This window comes from Eschrichtius robustus, chromosome 16 (assembly GCF_028021215.1).
Source record: "Eschrichtius robustus isolate mEscRob2 chromosome 16, mEscRob2.pri, whole genome shotgun sequence".
Classification (NCBI taxonomy): Eukaryota; Metazoa; Chordata; class Mammalia; order Artiodactyla; family Eschrichtiidae; genus Eschrichtius; species Eschrichtius robustus.
In genome coordinates, this window is record NC_090839.1 from 72354105 (window position 1) to 72370814 (window position 16710).

Sequence of the window (16710 nt, forward strand, 5' to 3'; positions counted from 1 at the left end):
GGCAAAGGACAGGTGGGAAGCACCGAGCTGGGCTCAGTGGAGAAGAAGACTAAACAACTGGCAGAATTAAGGTTTCAGAACAGAAGGTCAAGACGTTAACCTTTGACAAAATAAAAATAATAAAAACAACCAAACCGGGGAGGTTGGGGAAGGAAGATGCGAGATGTAAGGAATGCTAATCCCATCGGCTTTCAGGGCGGGCGAATCAATGTCAATATCTATCTAAAATAGAAACATGATTAACAAAAACCAACGACTCCCATCTAGCTGCAGTTTTCATAATCTTTCTTTCTTAATCTTGAAGAGATCTTCTGGGGACTGATATCTTTCATGGTGAAGAAACTATGATCTCAAGTTCAACCATTCCTTTGGTTTCGTTTATCTTCTTTTTCTAGTTAAATTCAAATAAAATTTATATTGTACACATTTTTTTTTTTTTGAAAAACAGCACGTGTAGCACAATTCCATTTCTTCCTGTGGGTCATTTCCCTACCAATGCCCGTCCAGCCTTGAACATGTGAGTGGGCAGGAAGCGACGTCTGGCTTGATGATTCCTGGACGTTGGGACTTTGAAGGGGTTTACTGCTTTTTTTCTTTGTACTTTCCTATATTGCTTGAATTTCTGAAAATGGATATATGTAATTTCTATTTTTAAAAACTGTCATTACTCTTGAGAATCACAGAAAAAAAGAAAAGCACCACGTATTAAGCATCGACTCTGTGACAGGGGCTGTGCTAAATTCTATCATATACACAATCTCACTTAATCCTCACATACCCATATGGTGAGGATTACTGTATCCCCATTTTAAAGATAAGGAGATGAGGCTCACAGAGGAGGTAACAGCCTCAGCCGTGTGACCCAACGAGACCACGCATGGGCGGTGCCCGGAACAGCTCCATCGACAACACTTCCACTAGGATGTGACAGCAGGGGCCCCACACCACCAGCCCCACACACAGCCCTGCCCCAGCCAGGCCAGAAGTGCAAAATCTGGTTGGAGTAGATCTCACGGCATTTCGCACAGACCTAACCAGATCATACGGTGAATAAAGCGAGTGGCCCTTGGCTCCCGGCCTAGTATGCTTTCCAGAGGGCAGCAAAAAGCAAACGACTTCCTTAAAGGATCTCTTGCTTAGTAAAAGCCCATAACTGGATCTTTCCCAAAAGACCATCTTTACTCTTTTGTTTTATTTTGGCCACGTTGGGTCTTCACTGCGGCGCGCGGGCTTTCTCTAGTCGCGGCGAGCGGGGGCTACTCCTCGTTGCGGTGCGCGGGCTTCTCATTGCGGTGGCTTCTCTTGTTGCGGAGCATGGGCTCTAGGCACACGGGCTTCAGTAGTTGCAGCATGCGGGCTCAGTAGTTGCGGCACGTGGGCCCTAGAGTGCGTGGGCTTCAGTAGTTGCGGCACGCGGGCTTAGCTGCTCTGCGGCATGTAGGATCTTCCCAGACCAGGGATCGAACCCATGTCCCCTGCATTGGCAGAAGGATTCTTAACCACTGCACCACCAGGGAAGTCCCAAGACTATCTTTAAAATAAGCCAAATCCAGATAGACTTGAGGAGTCAGTGAGAAAAATTAATCAGGGGACTGTCTCAGAAATCTGAAAGGAAAGTCGTGAGATCTGGACCCAGGGAAAGTCAGAGCCAGTAGAGAAAACAGGACTGATAGGCAATTCCTTGAAAAGGAATAAGGACAACCAGAAAAGAGAAGTGTGTGCAAGGCAAGGAAAGTGAGATGTTCTAAGAATTGCCAAATAGCAAGAGTATCAAGGATAGAAAAGAGCAGAACCCTTCAAACTCTCCTCAAAAACACCAGATCAAATCGAGTAAGGCGCTCTCCTGAACAAAGTTCCAGAACCATGTCTCCACAAATGTTTGGCACGAAAACAATTCAACCTCATCAGACAATTAGCTCCTCTGACCGGCCCCAACTTTTCCAGTGGCACATAGTCTCCCTTACTTCTCCCTGAGAGGGCACAGCTAAGCTGCTGTGAAAGTTAATCAAGCAATAGTAATAATCCCAAGAAACAGTCTGAAAACACAGCATCACAGTAACTACAATTAAGATAGGACAGTCTCGCTAAGCAATGAGTTGCAAGGGAACAGTGACTCTACAGGTGGACTTCTAGCCTAGGAGAGTCAGAGGGGGCACCGCCCAAAGCTCGGGGAAGGGGATATTAGGCCTAGGCTGGGGGGTGAAGGGGCACGTTTTCCAGTTGGTGGGAAACTTACATCCATCTTGGAAATGAGGAGCAGCTGCTGCTTGATGCGCAGGAAGACGGAATCGAAAGCCAGCTGGTGGGCCTGCTGGTTAAGCCGAGTCAGAGCCGCTCGAGACGCCGACAGCAGGTTGTGGTTACTTGACCCTTTTTCCTAAGACAAGAAAATGCAGAAGGCAGGGTGTTAGGCCCTGAATCCAACCAAGGTATTAGCTGAGCATTTTGAAAAGCCACTGAAAGGAAAATAGTAAGAGGGTTCTCTACTACAGTGGTTTCAAACCTGGCTGTGCCCCAGAACCCCCTGGAGAGCACACTGAGTTACAGATACCCAGGGTCTACCATAGAACTACTGAATCTGGATCCACTGGGGTTCTGGAGCCCAGGAAACTATTGATATATTTTTCATTCACTTTCCCAGGTGACTCTGATGCATTTAAGCTAATATAAGCTCATGGATTGGTAGTTTAGGAAAAATTAACCTGTGACTGTCCCTCAGGGATAGAGGAAGAAGGAAAAAATGATCAGAAGTGTCATGTAGAAACAAGAGTGATAGACAGAGCCCTGATTCCCAGTGAGGTCAGGTCAGTTATACTCGGCTGTTACACCAGAGTATGCACCACCTGTGTGAGTCCCGAGGTATTCCAAACAGCCTGAGAAAATACAGAGGTGGAAAATGTAACCTTAGTTTTGCTATTATAAATGAACTGATTACAACAAACAGACATAAATCAGATCAGCAATAAAGATAAACAGAGTTGCTTTAACGTAATCACAGAAGCACGGATGAATGAACTTGCAGAATGGCTTCAAGAAGTGTTTGTCAAGCTCAAATGCAGCCAGTTGCTGGGTCAAGGTACAGAGGGATGGGGGAGACCCTGTGAGGGCAACGCTGAGACCTCAGACACATCCTGAGGCACACTGTGCGGTCACCTCCAGAGCTCGTGGCCCATCAGGGTAATTTCAGATAGAATTTGGTGCTATGGGAACAGCCGTACCTCCTTGGCTTATCACCAAGAGAGTGAGGTTCAAATCAGACTGGGGGCGGGGGGTGGCTCTGGAAAGGAGGCCGCGGCCCTCTAAGAACCCTGAGGCCATTCCCAGGGAGCGTGTGGCTCATTCCATTTGTCGGGAGGTCCCCCTGTCCCTGGGCCCCAAGAGGCCCAAAGCTCAAAGTCAAGGGCCATTTTATGGTAGACAAACGAAGAGTTTAAGCCAAAGGAACAGCCAGGAGGGAACACTGATTCCCACGCTGTCGTGTTGCCGCATGGAAGAACCTGCACTCGAGGGGTGCTCCTGGCTCCTCCCCACCCTTGCTCCTCCCCTGGCTCCTGGGTTGGGGTCCACCTTCCCAGGTTCTGCTCACCCCCAGGCAGTACAGAAATTCCGGTCCCCTCTCTGCCACTCAGTACGGGGGGCTGTGCCCGCGTGGGGGCCCGGGGCCGTCCAGCTCCGCCCATCCTGCTGACGGGTCTAACTCCGGAGAGGAGAACAGCGAGCTTCTGCGGCTGCAGATCGAGAGCCACACTCTCCAGCCTACCTTTCGTCAGTAATAAAGCTCCATTTATCCAACACCTCCTACAGCTGTGTTTCAATTGGTTCGACCCCAGTTTAGTTGATTAGCTTCTTAAAACCCCAACATAAACGAGACAGAGACGTGGGAGGCCATGCCACAGCCCAGGGCCCACACACAGGGGCAGAAAGCCTGGGTTAGGGAAAGCGTGAGTGACCAGGGAAAAGTTTTCATTTGCAAGAATGCCATCAGTCAGGTCTCATACCTTGAGGGTATAGAGTATTTCCATTAAACTGCCATATTCGGCAGGGCTGTCTTTCTGAAGGTAATTATATTCTTGCCATGGGTTCCTGGCAGAGCTCTTCTTGTCTGTCAAGATGCTATCCTGAAAACCGGTCAGGCTCCGAGGGCTGTAGGACTCAGAGAGATACTTCCCAGCTGTGGACAAAATCCTGTAATGAAAGTGATGACCATTATGCCCTGAGCTATTTGTATGGAATTTTCTTCTTGGAGCATTCAGACTGCTCCTTACTAAATCCCAGGATATCCTCATGAGGCAGATTGATGTAGGGTCCATTTTATAAGGAAATGGAGACGCCCTTGATCCTTTAGGAGGGAGCTGGACCTCAGGTGCACAGTAAACACCAGGTGTTTTTATTTCCTATTTAACACTGACTCTAACAGAATATGCCATCTTCCTAATATAATGCACAGCCTACAGGGCAGCTGTCAACTCACTACAATCTGGAATACTGTGCACTTTCTATATATGAGCTATATTAGCATCACTCTTTGGAAGAGTCAAAACCAGGGGAGCCACCAGCACCGCAGTCAGAGGCACGAGACACGGCAGTGTCCCTGGAGAAGAGTGACAGCAGCTCGCTGCACGCGTCTACCCACAGGACTCACACTCTCGCACACGCTGGGCTCGTGTGGTGTTTGTGTTCATCGGCACCGTAAAGTTTATTTCTGAGGTTTAGAGAGATCTACTGAGAGAGGCCGGTGCTTTCCTGAGAAAGAACAATGCCTGGAGGAGGTTCTATGGGCTGATCAACCTCTGGCGCTGCTTGGGGAGTGGAATCTCTGTCTCCAACGAGGATGACCTCCCTTGACGGATGCTGAAAATCCTCACTCTGTTTCCTCCTTAGCCCAACCTCACCATTCAGCCTATACGTTTAAATGTGTACAGAATTATACAAACCTATGTAGCCAGAAGACTAGACACTGTAGTACATCCCAACTGTGCCTAATTCCCCTACGCCTCCTTTACCATAATTTCTTATAAAAAAGATCACTTTGGACATGGCAGCCTGTAGGCACTCACCTCTTCAAAACCAAATCCCATGAGCTTGTCAAGAAATGCCTGTACTTGCAAACAAATCCTGGGGACAGGACTTTCCTCAGGAACCACTACTGACACAAGTAGCCACCTGCCTCTGCCACTAAGGTCAAGTTACAGTTTTCCCTGTTGGTTACGCCTACCGGTAATTTTGGTCGCGTCTTTTCTCTGTGGAACTGTGGCCTGTCCCTGCCGCGGCCTTACTTCCAAGTCGTCACTATTTCTTGCCTGGATCATAGTTGCCTTCCCTTCCACGCTCCATTTAATCTGTCCTCCTAAGGGTTACTGGAATGATCTTTCCAAAAGGCAAATCTGATTTTGTCTTTTTCCCAAAGATCCTTCAGTGCTCCCCAAGATAAAACTAAAAATGCCTAGGCACGGCCCCCAGCGTCCTCCATCGCTGGAGCCCCCGTATCCTTACAAACATTCCTGCTACCATGCCAACCGCCCCCAGCCCACACACCATGCTTCACACCCTTGCGTGTCTTGCTCGCATGCTCCTGTGATCTGAAATGCTCTCCCCTCCTTGGTGCACCTGGAAAAATCCTACTCCTTCTTCAAGGACCTGTCCCAGGGGCATCTCCTCTGCCCAATCTTTCCCCCCAGGCACTCTGTCTTCTGACTTGACCAGCCTTCACCTCTCTTACACACTAGATGGTGAGGCTAAACCACAGAGTGGTCTTCATCTCTGAATTCCCAGCACTTAGCACAGTGCCGGGCACATAGCAGGTGCTCCGTAATTATTCTTTGACTGACAGGTGACCCTGGGTTTGGTGAGCAGGAAGTTGAGAGCTGAGCTTTCGTCTCTGCCCTCCGGGAAGTCAGCTCTCCTTCTTGGGGTTACTGCAATACGTGTCTCAGTCCCAGGCTGCCAGGGGCAAGTGGCATCAGTCTGCCATCCAAGCTGAAGAAAAACAGTTATGTTGGGAATGTTTTGAGTACTAAAGATTACAGTTTAAGGGACTTCCCTGGTGGAGCAGTGGTTAGGAGTCCTCCTGCCAATGCAGGGGACACGGGTTTGAGCCCTGGTCCGGGAAGATCCCACATGCCGCGGAGCAACTAGGCCCATGAGCCACAACTACTTAGCCTGCGCTCTAGAGCCCGCGAGCCGCAACTGCTGAGCCTGCGTGCCACAACTACTGAAGCCCGCGCGCCTAGAGCCCGTGCTCTGCAACAAGAGAAGCCACCTCAATGAGAAGCCCGCGCACCACAACGAAGAGTAGCCCCCCGTCACCGCAACTAGAGAAAGCCCGTGCACAGCAACGAAGACCCAGTGCAGCCAAAAATAAATAAATTAAATTTTTAAAAAATTTATAGCTTAAAATGTCACAATAGTGTGCTCTACAATAAAAACCAAATCTAATATTTTTAAATGTTGGCATAAATATAGCTCCAACCCTAAGGAACTAATGGCATTTTCCCCTAGCCTCCTCTTCATCCAGTCACCATTAGATAACCTCATCATTAGAATCTGATTTCCCGCTATATGTATTTCCTATTATTGAGAACTAAACCATACCAAAATGAACACTTGATCTCCTCATTCATTAAGAAACATTTTCTCAGGATTTCCCTGGTGGCGCAATGGTTAAGAATCCATTGCCAATGCAGGGGACACGGTTCGATCCCTGGTCCAGGAAGATCCCACATGCCATGGAGCAACTAAGCCCGTGCGCCACAACTACTGAGCCTGCGCTCTAGAGCCCGCGAGCCACAACTACTGAGCCCGCATGCTGCAACTACTGAAGCTCGCGCACCTAGAGCCCGTGCTCCACAACGAGAGAAGCCACCGCAGTGAGAAGCCCGCGCACCACAACGAAGAGTAGCCCCCCGTCACCGCAACTAGAGAAAGCCCGTGCGCAGCAATGAAGACCCAACACAGCCAAAAATAAAGAAAAAAATTAAGAACAAAAAAAAGTTTTCTCATCATTGCAATGGGCTCTAAGCCAGGTCTTGGCGATATCAGATGATTAAACATAGAGCTTGCCCTCAGAAGCTCAGAGATTAACAGGAGAGTCCATTAGGTGCCAGTGCTGTGCTGCCTGCTGAGCCAGGAGAAGGCAGTGAGTATGAGCAGAGGAGGGAGGGACTAACATCCCAATTCCATCTCCTTCCTCAACTCATCTCCTTTTCTGGAAAAGTTGCTGCCCACTCCTCAGCCATAGGAACCTGGACATTTATTTTGGATTCCCCAAACCTCACTGTCCCACTGAACTGTCCCACTAAAACCTTGTCCTGGTGAAAATACCACTGTTCCAAAAATAAGTGGTGGGCACCATGAAAGTATAGAGGAACCACGGCAATCTCCCTGTATGTCACCCAAGTACAAGAGAAATCCCTCGGGTGACACCCAACTCAACCTTGCTTTGCTCGCCCCACTAGTCACAAAACGATCCCTGTCTGCAAACAGGTGATCTTAAAAGCCCAGTAGCCAATGTCACTCTTGTCGCTGAAGTAATCTGGAGTGTTTCGAGCGACTGCCTCTGCCACCTGAGGGGAGTGCTCCTAAGTTGCAGTCTGGGTCTGCCGGTGAAACTGACAGGGAGATAAGCTAAGCTTTATAGGTGGCAGCCACATGCATGGGCTCCCTGTTGGGAACACAGATGATGACTGTTACTCTTTTCCCTCTCCAGGCTCAGTGCTTCCAGAATGACGTCACCTCTTAAAAAGGCTCCCTTGGATACACCTAATCTGTTCTCATCTCACACCAAAGCTCGGGCCAGCCTCTCAGCCTCTCTGGGCTGCAAAATGCAGTTAGAGGGGCTCACCCTTTATCTGTCATGCCCCCATTCACCTTCTTAACCAGATCCTTCCTTACCCTTTAGAATGTAATACTCATCTTCATTAAAAGATTAAGGCAAGTCTACACGTTCTGATATGGAAAGTCGTCTGACACATATGCAGAGAAACCCAAGTCTGAGGACGGACACTCATCTGTGAGGAAGGACACTGTGCAGGTGATGCTCACAGTCGGGATGACCCAGCTGACGCCCAGGTTCAGATCACTGCCTCTTCATGGCATCACCTCAGACACAGCTCTTCCCGCAGATAATTTCTTTTACTTAAAAAGTCACTACCGGTGCCAAATTCTAGGCCTCAATGTCTCTTCATGTGTAAAAATGGGGGTAAGAATAGTACCTATCTCTTTGGACGCCCTGGGAGGATTAAGGAGTTAATTCATGTAAAGCCTTTCACGGCAGAGCTCAACAAATGTGATGGGGGCAGGGGGGCTCTTAACGTTTCTTCTCAAGAACTTTTGGGGTGAGTAGACTTTCAGTTTTTAATACTTTGTACACTCGTGAACTTTTAATTTTTGAGCTGGGCCCAGGCTGTAATTACCACCGTAATTAAGAAACTAATAAGCTACATGCCTTTCTTTCCAATATATAAATGTCAAATTTTCACCTTTTCTTAGGGGCTCTTCATGAACCCAGACCTACTCACCCTTCTGCCATAGGCTCCCCTCACCGTGTGTGTGTGTGTGTGTGTGTGTGTGTACGCACACACGTGCATATAAACATGAGCATAAGTGTGTGTGGGAGTGGGGAGGGAGGAAGGGGGCGTCTACTTCATCATTTATATTATTTATCCACACTCCGCTGTATGCCTGTGGTACTCCGGTTTTATTCATTCCAAGAAGCCACATGAGCTCTATGCCGGGCTGCTTGGGAGTTATGAACTGCAACAGCTGCCCATTCCAACCCGCCCCCCCCACCCCTGGCCCCCGCAAGGCTTTCCCCATAATGAGAACCATGGTGAAAAATCTTGGGACTTGAAGGCAACCCGTGGGTTCAGAAATGAAAGGAGACAAAGAGTGGTGAGAAGAAGAAATGACCAACTCAGAGCCCTGACCCCGCGGCCGGTCTGGCGACCTTCCCCGGCAGCTCAGCCCTACCGCCCACCCAGTCCCGAGGCCTCAGCTTGCTTTTCACTTTGTACCACTGCCAGAAATTCCCTCCTGCAGAGGTGACTTTAGGACAACAAAGAGTTATCCCAGAAAGAGGTGAAGGGACTGCTGCTGGGCCCTAACACCACCTAGGAAACAGACTTCTTCCCCTGAATTCCTACAGAACAGAGAAAGCAGCTGCATCAAGGCAATGAGAGATTCCGCTGAAGAAGTGAGGGCATTTGGGAAGCTTGAAGCCCTTGGAGGGAAAAACAGGTCCGAATGGGGTCACTTCGGGGCAGTGTAAAAGCCCTGGCAGGTATCAGAATGGAGAGGGGGCAGGAGGGACTTTCCTAGGCCTGACCCCAGAAATCCTCCTTTGACACACACACCAGCTTCTGCAGCACAGAATCCTACTGCAGAACCCAGAAGGCAGGCTGGCCGGATTCATCCCGATTCTGTGGGCTGGCCCAGGGGATCTCGCCACCGCCTGTAACTTTCCATTCCCAATAACTGACTTGCAAACATGCAGTGGGAGCCCTGCCCACTCATAATTTGGAGACAACACGTACTGCTTCCTCATTTAGGCTGAAACTTCCGTATCTAAGTAAAATTATGTGCCAAGGAGGTCAGAGCCTTGCTCCTTTTAGGTGCTCAATAAATGCTGAATGGTGACAATACTGACACCTCGTATCCTAGGTACAGAGAGTCCTCAAGCTCTGTGGCTTCAGACTGCGCTGCGTACTCTGTCAAGGTTTCCCCCAGCTGAGAGCCCAAGGACCGGCCCACAGCCCTCTCCTACCTGTTGGCTAGCTGCTGCTCAAAGTCCCCGCACTGCCGCAGGAGCTCTCCACAGGTGGCTATTATCCTAAACAAAACAAAAAGCACTTCAAGTATCTGGAATGCCGACATTTGCAGGACAAACATTGTCCCATTCATAAAAATTCTAACTATTCATCCCTTTTGGTGGTGTGCTGGGTTGTGGGAAAGCAGTTAACCATTTGAGGGCCTACCTGAAATGTTCCATTCATTAGTAATTCATGTAGAAGGGAAATGCTGGTCCCTTCTAATATCAGAATTCTATCCAACATGATCTCAAATAATTTTACATTTCCAAAAATACTGAGGTTGCTTTTGGGCTTTGTCCTTAAGAAAATGGGTTGGAGGGAATCCCTGGAGGTCCCGTGGTTAAGACTCCAAGCTTCCACTGCGGGGAGCACGGGTTCGATCCCTGGTCAGGGAACTAGGATCCCACAGGCTGCACAGTGTGGCCAAAAAAGCAAAACAAACAAAACAAAACAAACAAACAAATAAAATGGGTTGGAAATTCTTTGTATCTGAAGTTTAAAAACCAAAATTCATTAATATTTGTGAGCTGCCTGCTATTTGCCAGGCATAGAAGAGAAAACTGTTTTGATCTTAGAATTGTTTCTCTCTGATCACATGAAAGGCAGATGAAGATTAATCCATTTGTTTCTCAGAGATAAGCCTGAATGATCATTTCTGTATTTAATAATCCTTTAATTTTCAAGTAATTTTATGCTAGGCCTCAAACTCCAGCTACTGAGTCCTTCAACACCAAACTATAATGTCAGGACAAATCCAAGGATTAAAAACATCTTAGGTCTAGTTAACTTTTAACTTTCTCTAAAAGTGTCTATCATCACCAGGATATCTAGGCATTCCATCATAAGAAAGGTTTATGAGAAAGTGAAATATTCCACTCACCTCAGTTACAAGAGAACAACCTTGCACATATTTTCTGGTGTACCAAGCTGCCACAGCTGATAAGGGATATTAGCATCTAGAACATTAAATTTCATCAAAAACAAAAGTTCAGATCAGAGCCCATGAGGAGACACTCCAAATGGTCCTGGGAGGCCCCGGGTTTACCCTGATTGAAGACAGCTTTTGGAGGGTCTGGATCTGCACTGAGACCCACATGTGCCATGGGCACTCTGCACATACCACCTAGGCCGGGGGTCAGGCAAGAAATGTAAGTGGGGGGAGAGCAGCTTGCCTTTTCAGAACGTATGTCTGCAAAGAATGGTTGTAAGGAAAAGAAATTTCTAGATCGCTTTTTATCTCAGGCTGATAGTACAGTTGTTAGACCTCACAGGAGTGGGAGAACCACAGCACAACAGAGAACATACACCTAGTCAACCGAGGCTTCAGGTCATAGCCTTGGGACGATGCAGGCCCAGTGCTTCCAGAGCTTCCGTCTATTTTTTTTTTTTTTTTTGGGGTCGCGCCGTGCAGCATGCAGAATCTTAGTTCCCCGCCCAGGGATCGAACCCGTGCCCCCTGCAGTGGAAGCGCGGAGTCCTAACCACTGGACTGCCAGGGCATTCCCTCAGGCTGGACACATCAAGAGCCAAACTCCTCAGGCCACTGCCAATCACACTCCCACCAGACCTCAGGGCTTAGGGCAACAGGGTGTCTACCTAGTGGCCCACAGGTCACACAGGCTACGCCAGAATCTGTCTGTCAACAACGACTTGGGAGGGTTACCTCAAGGCCTTTCATGGAACTCTTACACGGCTCTTTGCAGGCCAAATAGCATTGACTTACCATTTACTACTGTGGCACAGATCCAGAAACAGGATCCAATCAGCTGTGCATTTTCTAAAATAAAAGCTCTAACTTATTTTACATTTGCAGAAACTATAGGCTAAGGGGAAAAAAAAAAATCTCAAACCAAACATAAAAAAACTTAAGTCACCAAAGGAGATGAGTTCATAAAGAACTTTTTAAAATATTTTAAGAACAAGAGGGGTCTTTTTGGTGTTTGTTTAGTTTGGCCTGTTTTCTTTGTTTATTGGCTTCTTTTCAGAGTCTAGAGTATTTGCTTTAAAAAAAGTGGGAGGGGCAGTGAAAGAGAAAAAAAAAACACCTTACACATTTATCATTTTTATATACTATATTATGCATGTTTACCCCCACTTTACCTAATGGAATTCTGAAAAGCCGCCCAATCTTCTTGAAAAAGGGAGTTGAGAGGAATATCATCCAGCCTATACTTCTTTCGTATTGAGTGGAGAGTACTGGTGAAATCAGACACATACCTATGGGGAAAGAAAAAAATGACAACGGTATCATCATAAACTCCTCAGACCTAGAGACACCTGGAATTATACAGCTTTGGACAAACTGCTAATGACCTTGAGAGCACCTTCAGAGGCTATCCTACCAAGGGTTGTCACTACTTATAAAGCTCTGACCACAAAAAGGTCTCCTCTATGTGGCAAGACTGTCTTTCTCACCTGGCAGAGCGGCTTTAAGAGATGCTCAAGATGAGGGGGGAAGGGTATGGCCACTAAGACCAAGACTCTGTGACCAACCAGGTGAGAGATGATGCTGGTTAATTACTCCCTCATCCTAACAGGGGCATTTCTTTGGAAGCTGATTCAAAGAACTGTTTTAAAACGTCATGGTCCCACTATAATACCCAACTGCCACCTAGGATACCATAAGGCAGTTCACTGATATCCAGGGTACTTCTGTAGCATTCAAATCCTTGAATTTAGATTAAACAGCTAAGCTCCATGGCAGGCAAGAGGCCGACTTTAATGGTACAGGAGCATGAAACTGGATTCAAAACTGAAAACCCTCCCTCACAGACTGCTGTCTGCTCCCACCTATACCACATACTTTCCTTCACAGCACTTAACACAAGTATAATTAAATAGCTTATTTAATGTATGTGTTTAATGTTTATTGCTGTCACCAGACTAGAAGCTCTGGGAGAATAGGGACTATCCATTTGTAGGTCATAATTGTATCCCCAGGAATTAACACAGACCTGGACATAAAGGAGACATCCAGAAATAGGTCCTGAGTCAATGACAGACCTGCACTGCAAGTACCTAGGTGTCTTTGGGCCTCAGTTTCCTCATCTTTAAAATGGACTTAATGATGACTTCTGTACTGCCCCGCAGAGTTGTCATGATGATAAAATAAAATGAAATGAATGAAATAGTAGACACAAAAGCTCCCTGAAAAGTATAAAATGAAAGCTGATGTGCAGTGGTATCGTTTTTATGTATTGTACTCCCTGGGTAGCCACGAGGGACTGATTTCAGGATTGCCCCCCTCCTCCCCCAAAGATACCAAAATCCATGGATGCTCAAGTTTTTTATATAAAATGGCATAGTATTTGCATAGAACCTAGGCACATTTTCCCATATACTTTAAATCATCTCTAGATTACTTATAATACCTAACACAATATAAATGTTATGTAAATAATTGTAAATACAATGTAAATGCTACATAAAGAGTTGCCAGCATGCAGCAAATTCACGTTTTGCTTTTTGGTACTTTCTGGAAATTTTTCTTCTGAATATTTTTGATCCACAGTTGGTTGAACCCGCAGATAAGGAACGCTGGATACAGAGGGCCAGCTGTATAGTTCTTGGAACATGAACACATAAGTCCTTGGGAGGGTGTGGTAAGGAGGACAGGGGTGGATGGTCATGTGCTCTGGAAGCCAGCAGGCTCCCTAAAACCCACGACACCTGCATACATCACAGGAAGTCTCGCCTCTCTCCTTCCCAGGCCATGAGCTCTAGTGAGGACAGTGGACTGTGCTGACGCAGGGCACGGCCCTGAAGAGTAGGTGTGTGTGGTGGAGAGAAAGGCCACTCAGAGAAGCAAGTGGAAGGAACTGCCGCAGACCACTCCACTGAGGACAGACGCCGCCGCTGCTCCCTTCACACAGGGCCGAGAAGCTACGAAACCAGAATGCCACGGACAGCACCTTCCCTTTGCACCCAGAGAGGTGACAGCTTTCCTTGGGGGAGGGGGAGGGCCCTCAGGACACACCGACAGGGAGCTGTTGAAGAACGTTTTAATTGTGCTTTAGCTGAAGGACGTTAAACAAGAACACCCCGTCCAACAAGGCATGAGCTGCACAGAACCTCCCGACAGAGTCCCTGGAACAGTGAGCAGCCGCCGAGCACTGAGGCGGGGCCAGGGGGAGGTAGGGGGGTGACTGTTTAGCCACAGCGGGGCTCGCACGTGATGTGTGTATCACATCACATTTTTATGGCATTTGTACCAAAACCTTCTGATTCTCTCACAATACACGTTTCCAAGTGTCTCTACCATGTAAGAGCTGCTGCATTAGGTGCTTTAATTGTATGCTTTCACTCAATATTCACAACCACCATGGAAAGGAGAGATTATCACCATCAGTTTACCCAAATAAAAGATACCAAGACTCAGAAAGGCACACTAACCCACCCAAGGTCCCAGCTAGTAAGGGCCCGAGACAGGATCTGAGCCCAGGTGGCTACAACTCCGGGGCCCAGGCTCCCGTCACAGCTGTAGCACCCCTCACCCTGCAACACCCCATCAGCAGCTATATTCTGCAGCTTCAGCAGAGTCCAAGTTAGGCCAATCCCCTCCTGCTCTGCCTGCGTCCTCCATCCTCCCTACGCCTGCCTTCCTGAACACCATCCCCAAACCCTCCCCGCTCCTGAACAAGGTCCCACTTGAACCCTGGGCAAGTTGGCATCATCCTCATTTCCCTGCCTAATTTTATAAACATCAGCTGTCTCGGTAGCTTCAAAACCTCCCCTTCTAGAGCAGGTGACCTGGTTTCATCATATGTCCTTTTTTGTACAGTTTGAATTTTTAATATGGATTTGTATTACTTTTTAAAATGAAGTAACTGAAGTAACCAACAGAAGAACTAAAAGTGAAAATATCGCCAACAAGAGCTGGGAGGAGAGGGGATAAGAGACAGCCCCAGCCTCAAGCAGGCTCAGTTCCTCACCTTTCAGAGTTGCGTCAAGACATCATAGTTAAAGGTGATAAACAAAAAAATCTTCTTTAAAGTCTGGAGAGAAGAATGAGAAGACTCAAAGCAAAATGTTTAAAACTTGTGACTCCTGAGGACTGCCTAAGGATGCGCAGGAAAGAAGGAAGACTTTCACCTTTTTACACCTTTTCATGTTTAAATATATATGTATTTCTAGAAGCATTACTTTTTAAATTTTATAATAAAATTTTTAGATCTCAAAAAAATTTATTTTGTCCACAAGATCCCAGCTGGTGGCAGAGAGAGAAAGAGATACATTTTATTTGATTAAACTTGTTGTTGATGTCTCTCTTCCTGGGGGACACGTCTGGGCTCACCTGGCTCCCTCTGTCTTACGCAGGGGATGTGATCTCGCAGCCCTCAGTGCCTTCCTGTGAGCTACCCTGGAAGGTGCAGACCGCCCATGGCAGTGACCAACAGTACTGGGTCCAAGGACCCTTAGAGCTCACAGGGGCATGGTCAGTATTTCTGGAATGACAAGAGCTCCCTCAACTTACGGCAGCAAAAGAGCATTCGGTTCAATATGAGGAATTTCTCGAGACTCGTGGCAACTTCATTCTAGAACAAGATTTCTTGGAGAGCCTAAGAATGTATTTGTCTATAAGCTAGAGACTAAAGCATCTAACCTCCTGAGGGCCCTTACATCTCAATTACACAGGTCAGAGAATCCAGCCTTATATTGATTTCTTTTTCTTTTTTCTAAGTAAACTTAATTTTTGTTTCCCCTTCTTTCTTTCTTTTAACAGCTCTATTGTGATTTAATTCACATACCACACAATTCAAAGGTTTTTAGGGTAGTCACAGAAAACAGTTGTGCAACCATCACCACAATCAACTTTAGAACAATTTTCATCATCCCGAAAAGAAACCCCATAACTTTTAGCAGTCATCCCTCATCTCCTCCAAATACTCCCCTCTCCCCAGCCCTAGGCAGCCACTCATCTATTTTCTGTCTCTACAGATTTGCCTGTTCTGGACATTTCATACAGATGGAAGCATATAACATGTGGTCTTTTGTAACTGGCTTCTTTCACTTAGCATGATTTTATATATTTTTTATTTTATATTTTTAATTACATTTTAAATATAAATTAATTTATATTTTTAATTTTTTAAAAAATCAGAAAATAACAAATAAAGCTAAATCCCCTAAGACCACCACCTTAGTCCCTCCCCATCTCTCCAAAGACAACGAGTGTTTTGAGTTTGTTGCCTAACCTTCCACATCAGGGCTCAGCAAACTTTTTCTGTTAAGGTCCAGGTATTTTAGGCTTTGAGAGTCACAAGGTCTCTGTCCTAACTACTCAACTCTAACTTTATAGTGAGGATTTACAGGCCATAGGTAAGTGAACGGGCATGGTGGCGTTCCAATATAGCTTTTACAAAAACTTTTACAAAAATAGACTTGGCTCACGAGCTAGAGTTTGCTGACCTCTATGCTATAGGAACATATAATGCATTTTAAAGTGACAAAAAAAGATCTAGAACAGGAATTGGCACTCCCGGTTTTCTGTAAATAAAGTTTTAATGGAACACAGCCACATCCACTCATGTATGTGTTGTCTCTGGCTGCTTTTCTACTACTAGGGCGATGCACTACGAAAGTCTCTGTTGACTGTAAGGCCCTCAAAGCCTAAAATACGTACCATCCGGCCCTTGGCAGAAAAAATTTGCCGAACCCTGCTACAGAAAATGTACTCTATTTTTTGTATATTCTTTTCACACACTGTATGAGACTCTATATAGTATTCTGCAACCTTTTATTCACTCAGCAGTACGTTTTGAGATCTATCCATGTTGTTATGTGTAGATCTAATTAACACCTTAACTGCCACATAGGGAACTCCCCTCATTTGAATATACCGTATCTTATTTGGCCATTTTCAAACTGATGGACATTCAGGTTGCTTCAAATGCTCCACCATTAC

At 46.5% G+C, this 16710-nt stretch overlaps 1 protein-coding gene across 1 annotated transcript in view; it reads right to left on the bottom strand.

Moving 5' to 3' along the window:
- COG7 (component of oligomeric golgi complex 7) overlaps nt 1-16710 on the bottom strand; it is a 77650-nt gene that overhangs the window by 26712 nt on the left and 34228 nt on the right. The window contains exons 10-13 of the mRNA XM_068524215.1: nt 11907-12023; nt 9761-9826; nt 3999-4185; nt 2237-2377 (exon numbers count right to left, since the gene is read on the bottom strand). Coding sequence (XP_068380316.1) covers nt 2237-2377; nt 3999-4185; nt 9761-9826; nt 11907-12023 — 511 coding nt within the window. The remainder of the gene's footprint in view (nt 1-2236; nt 2378-3998; nt 4186-9760; nt 9827-11906; nt 12024-16710) is intronic.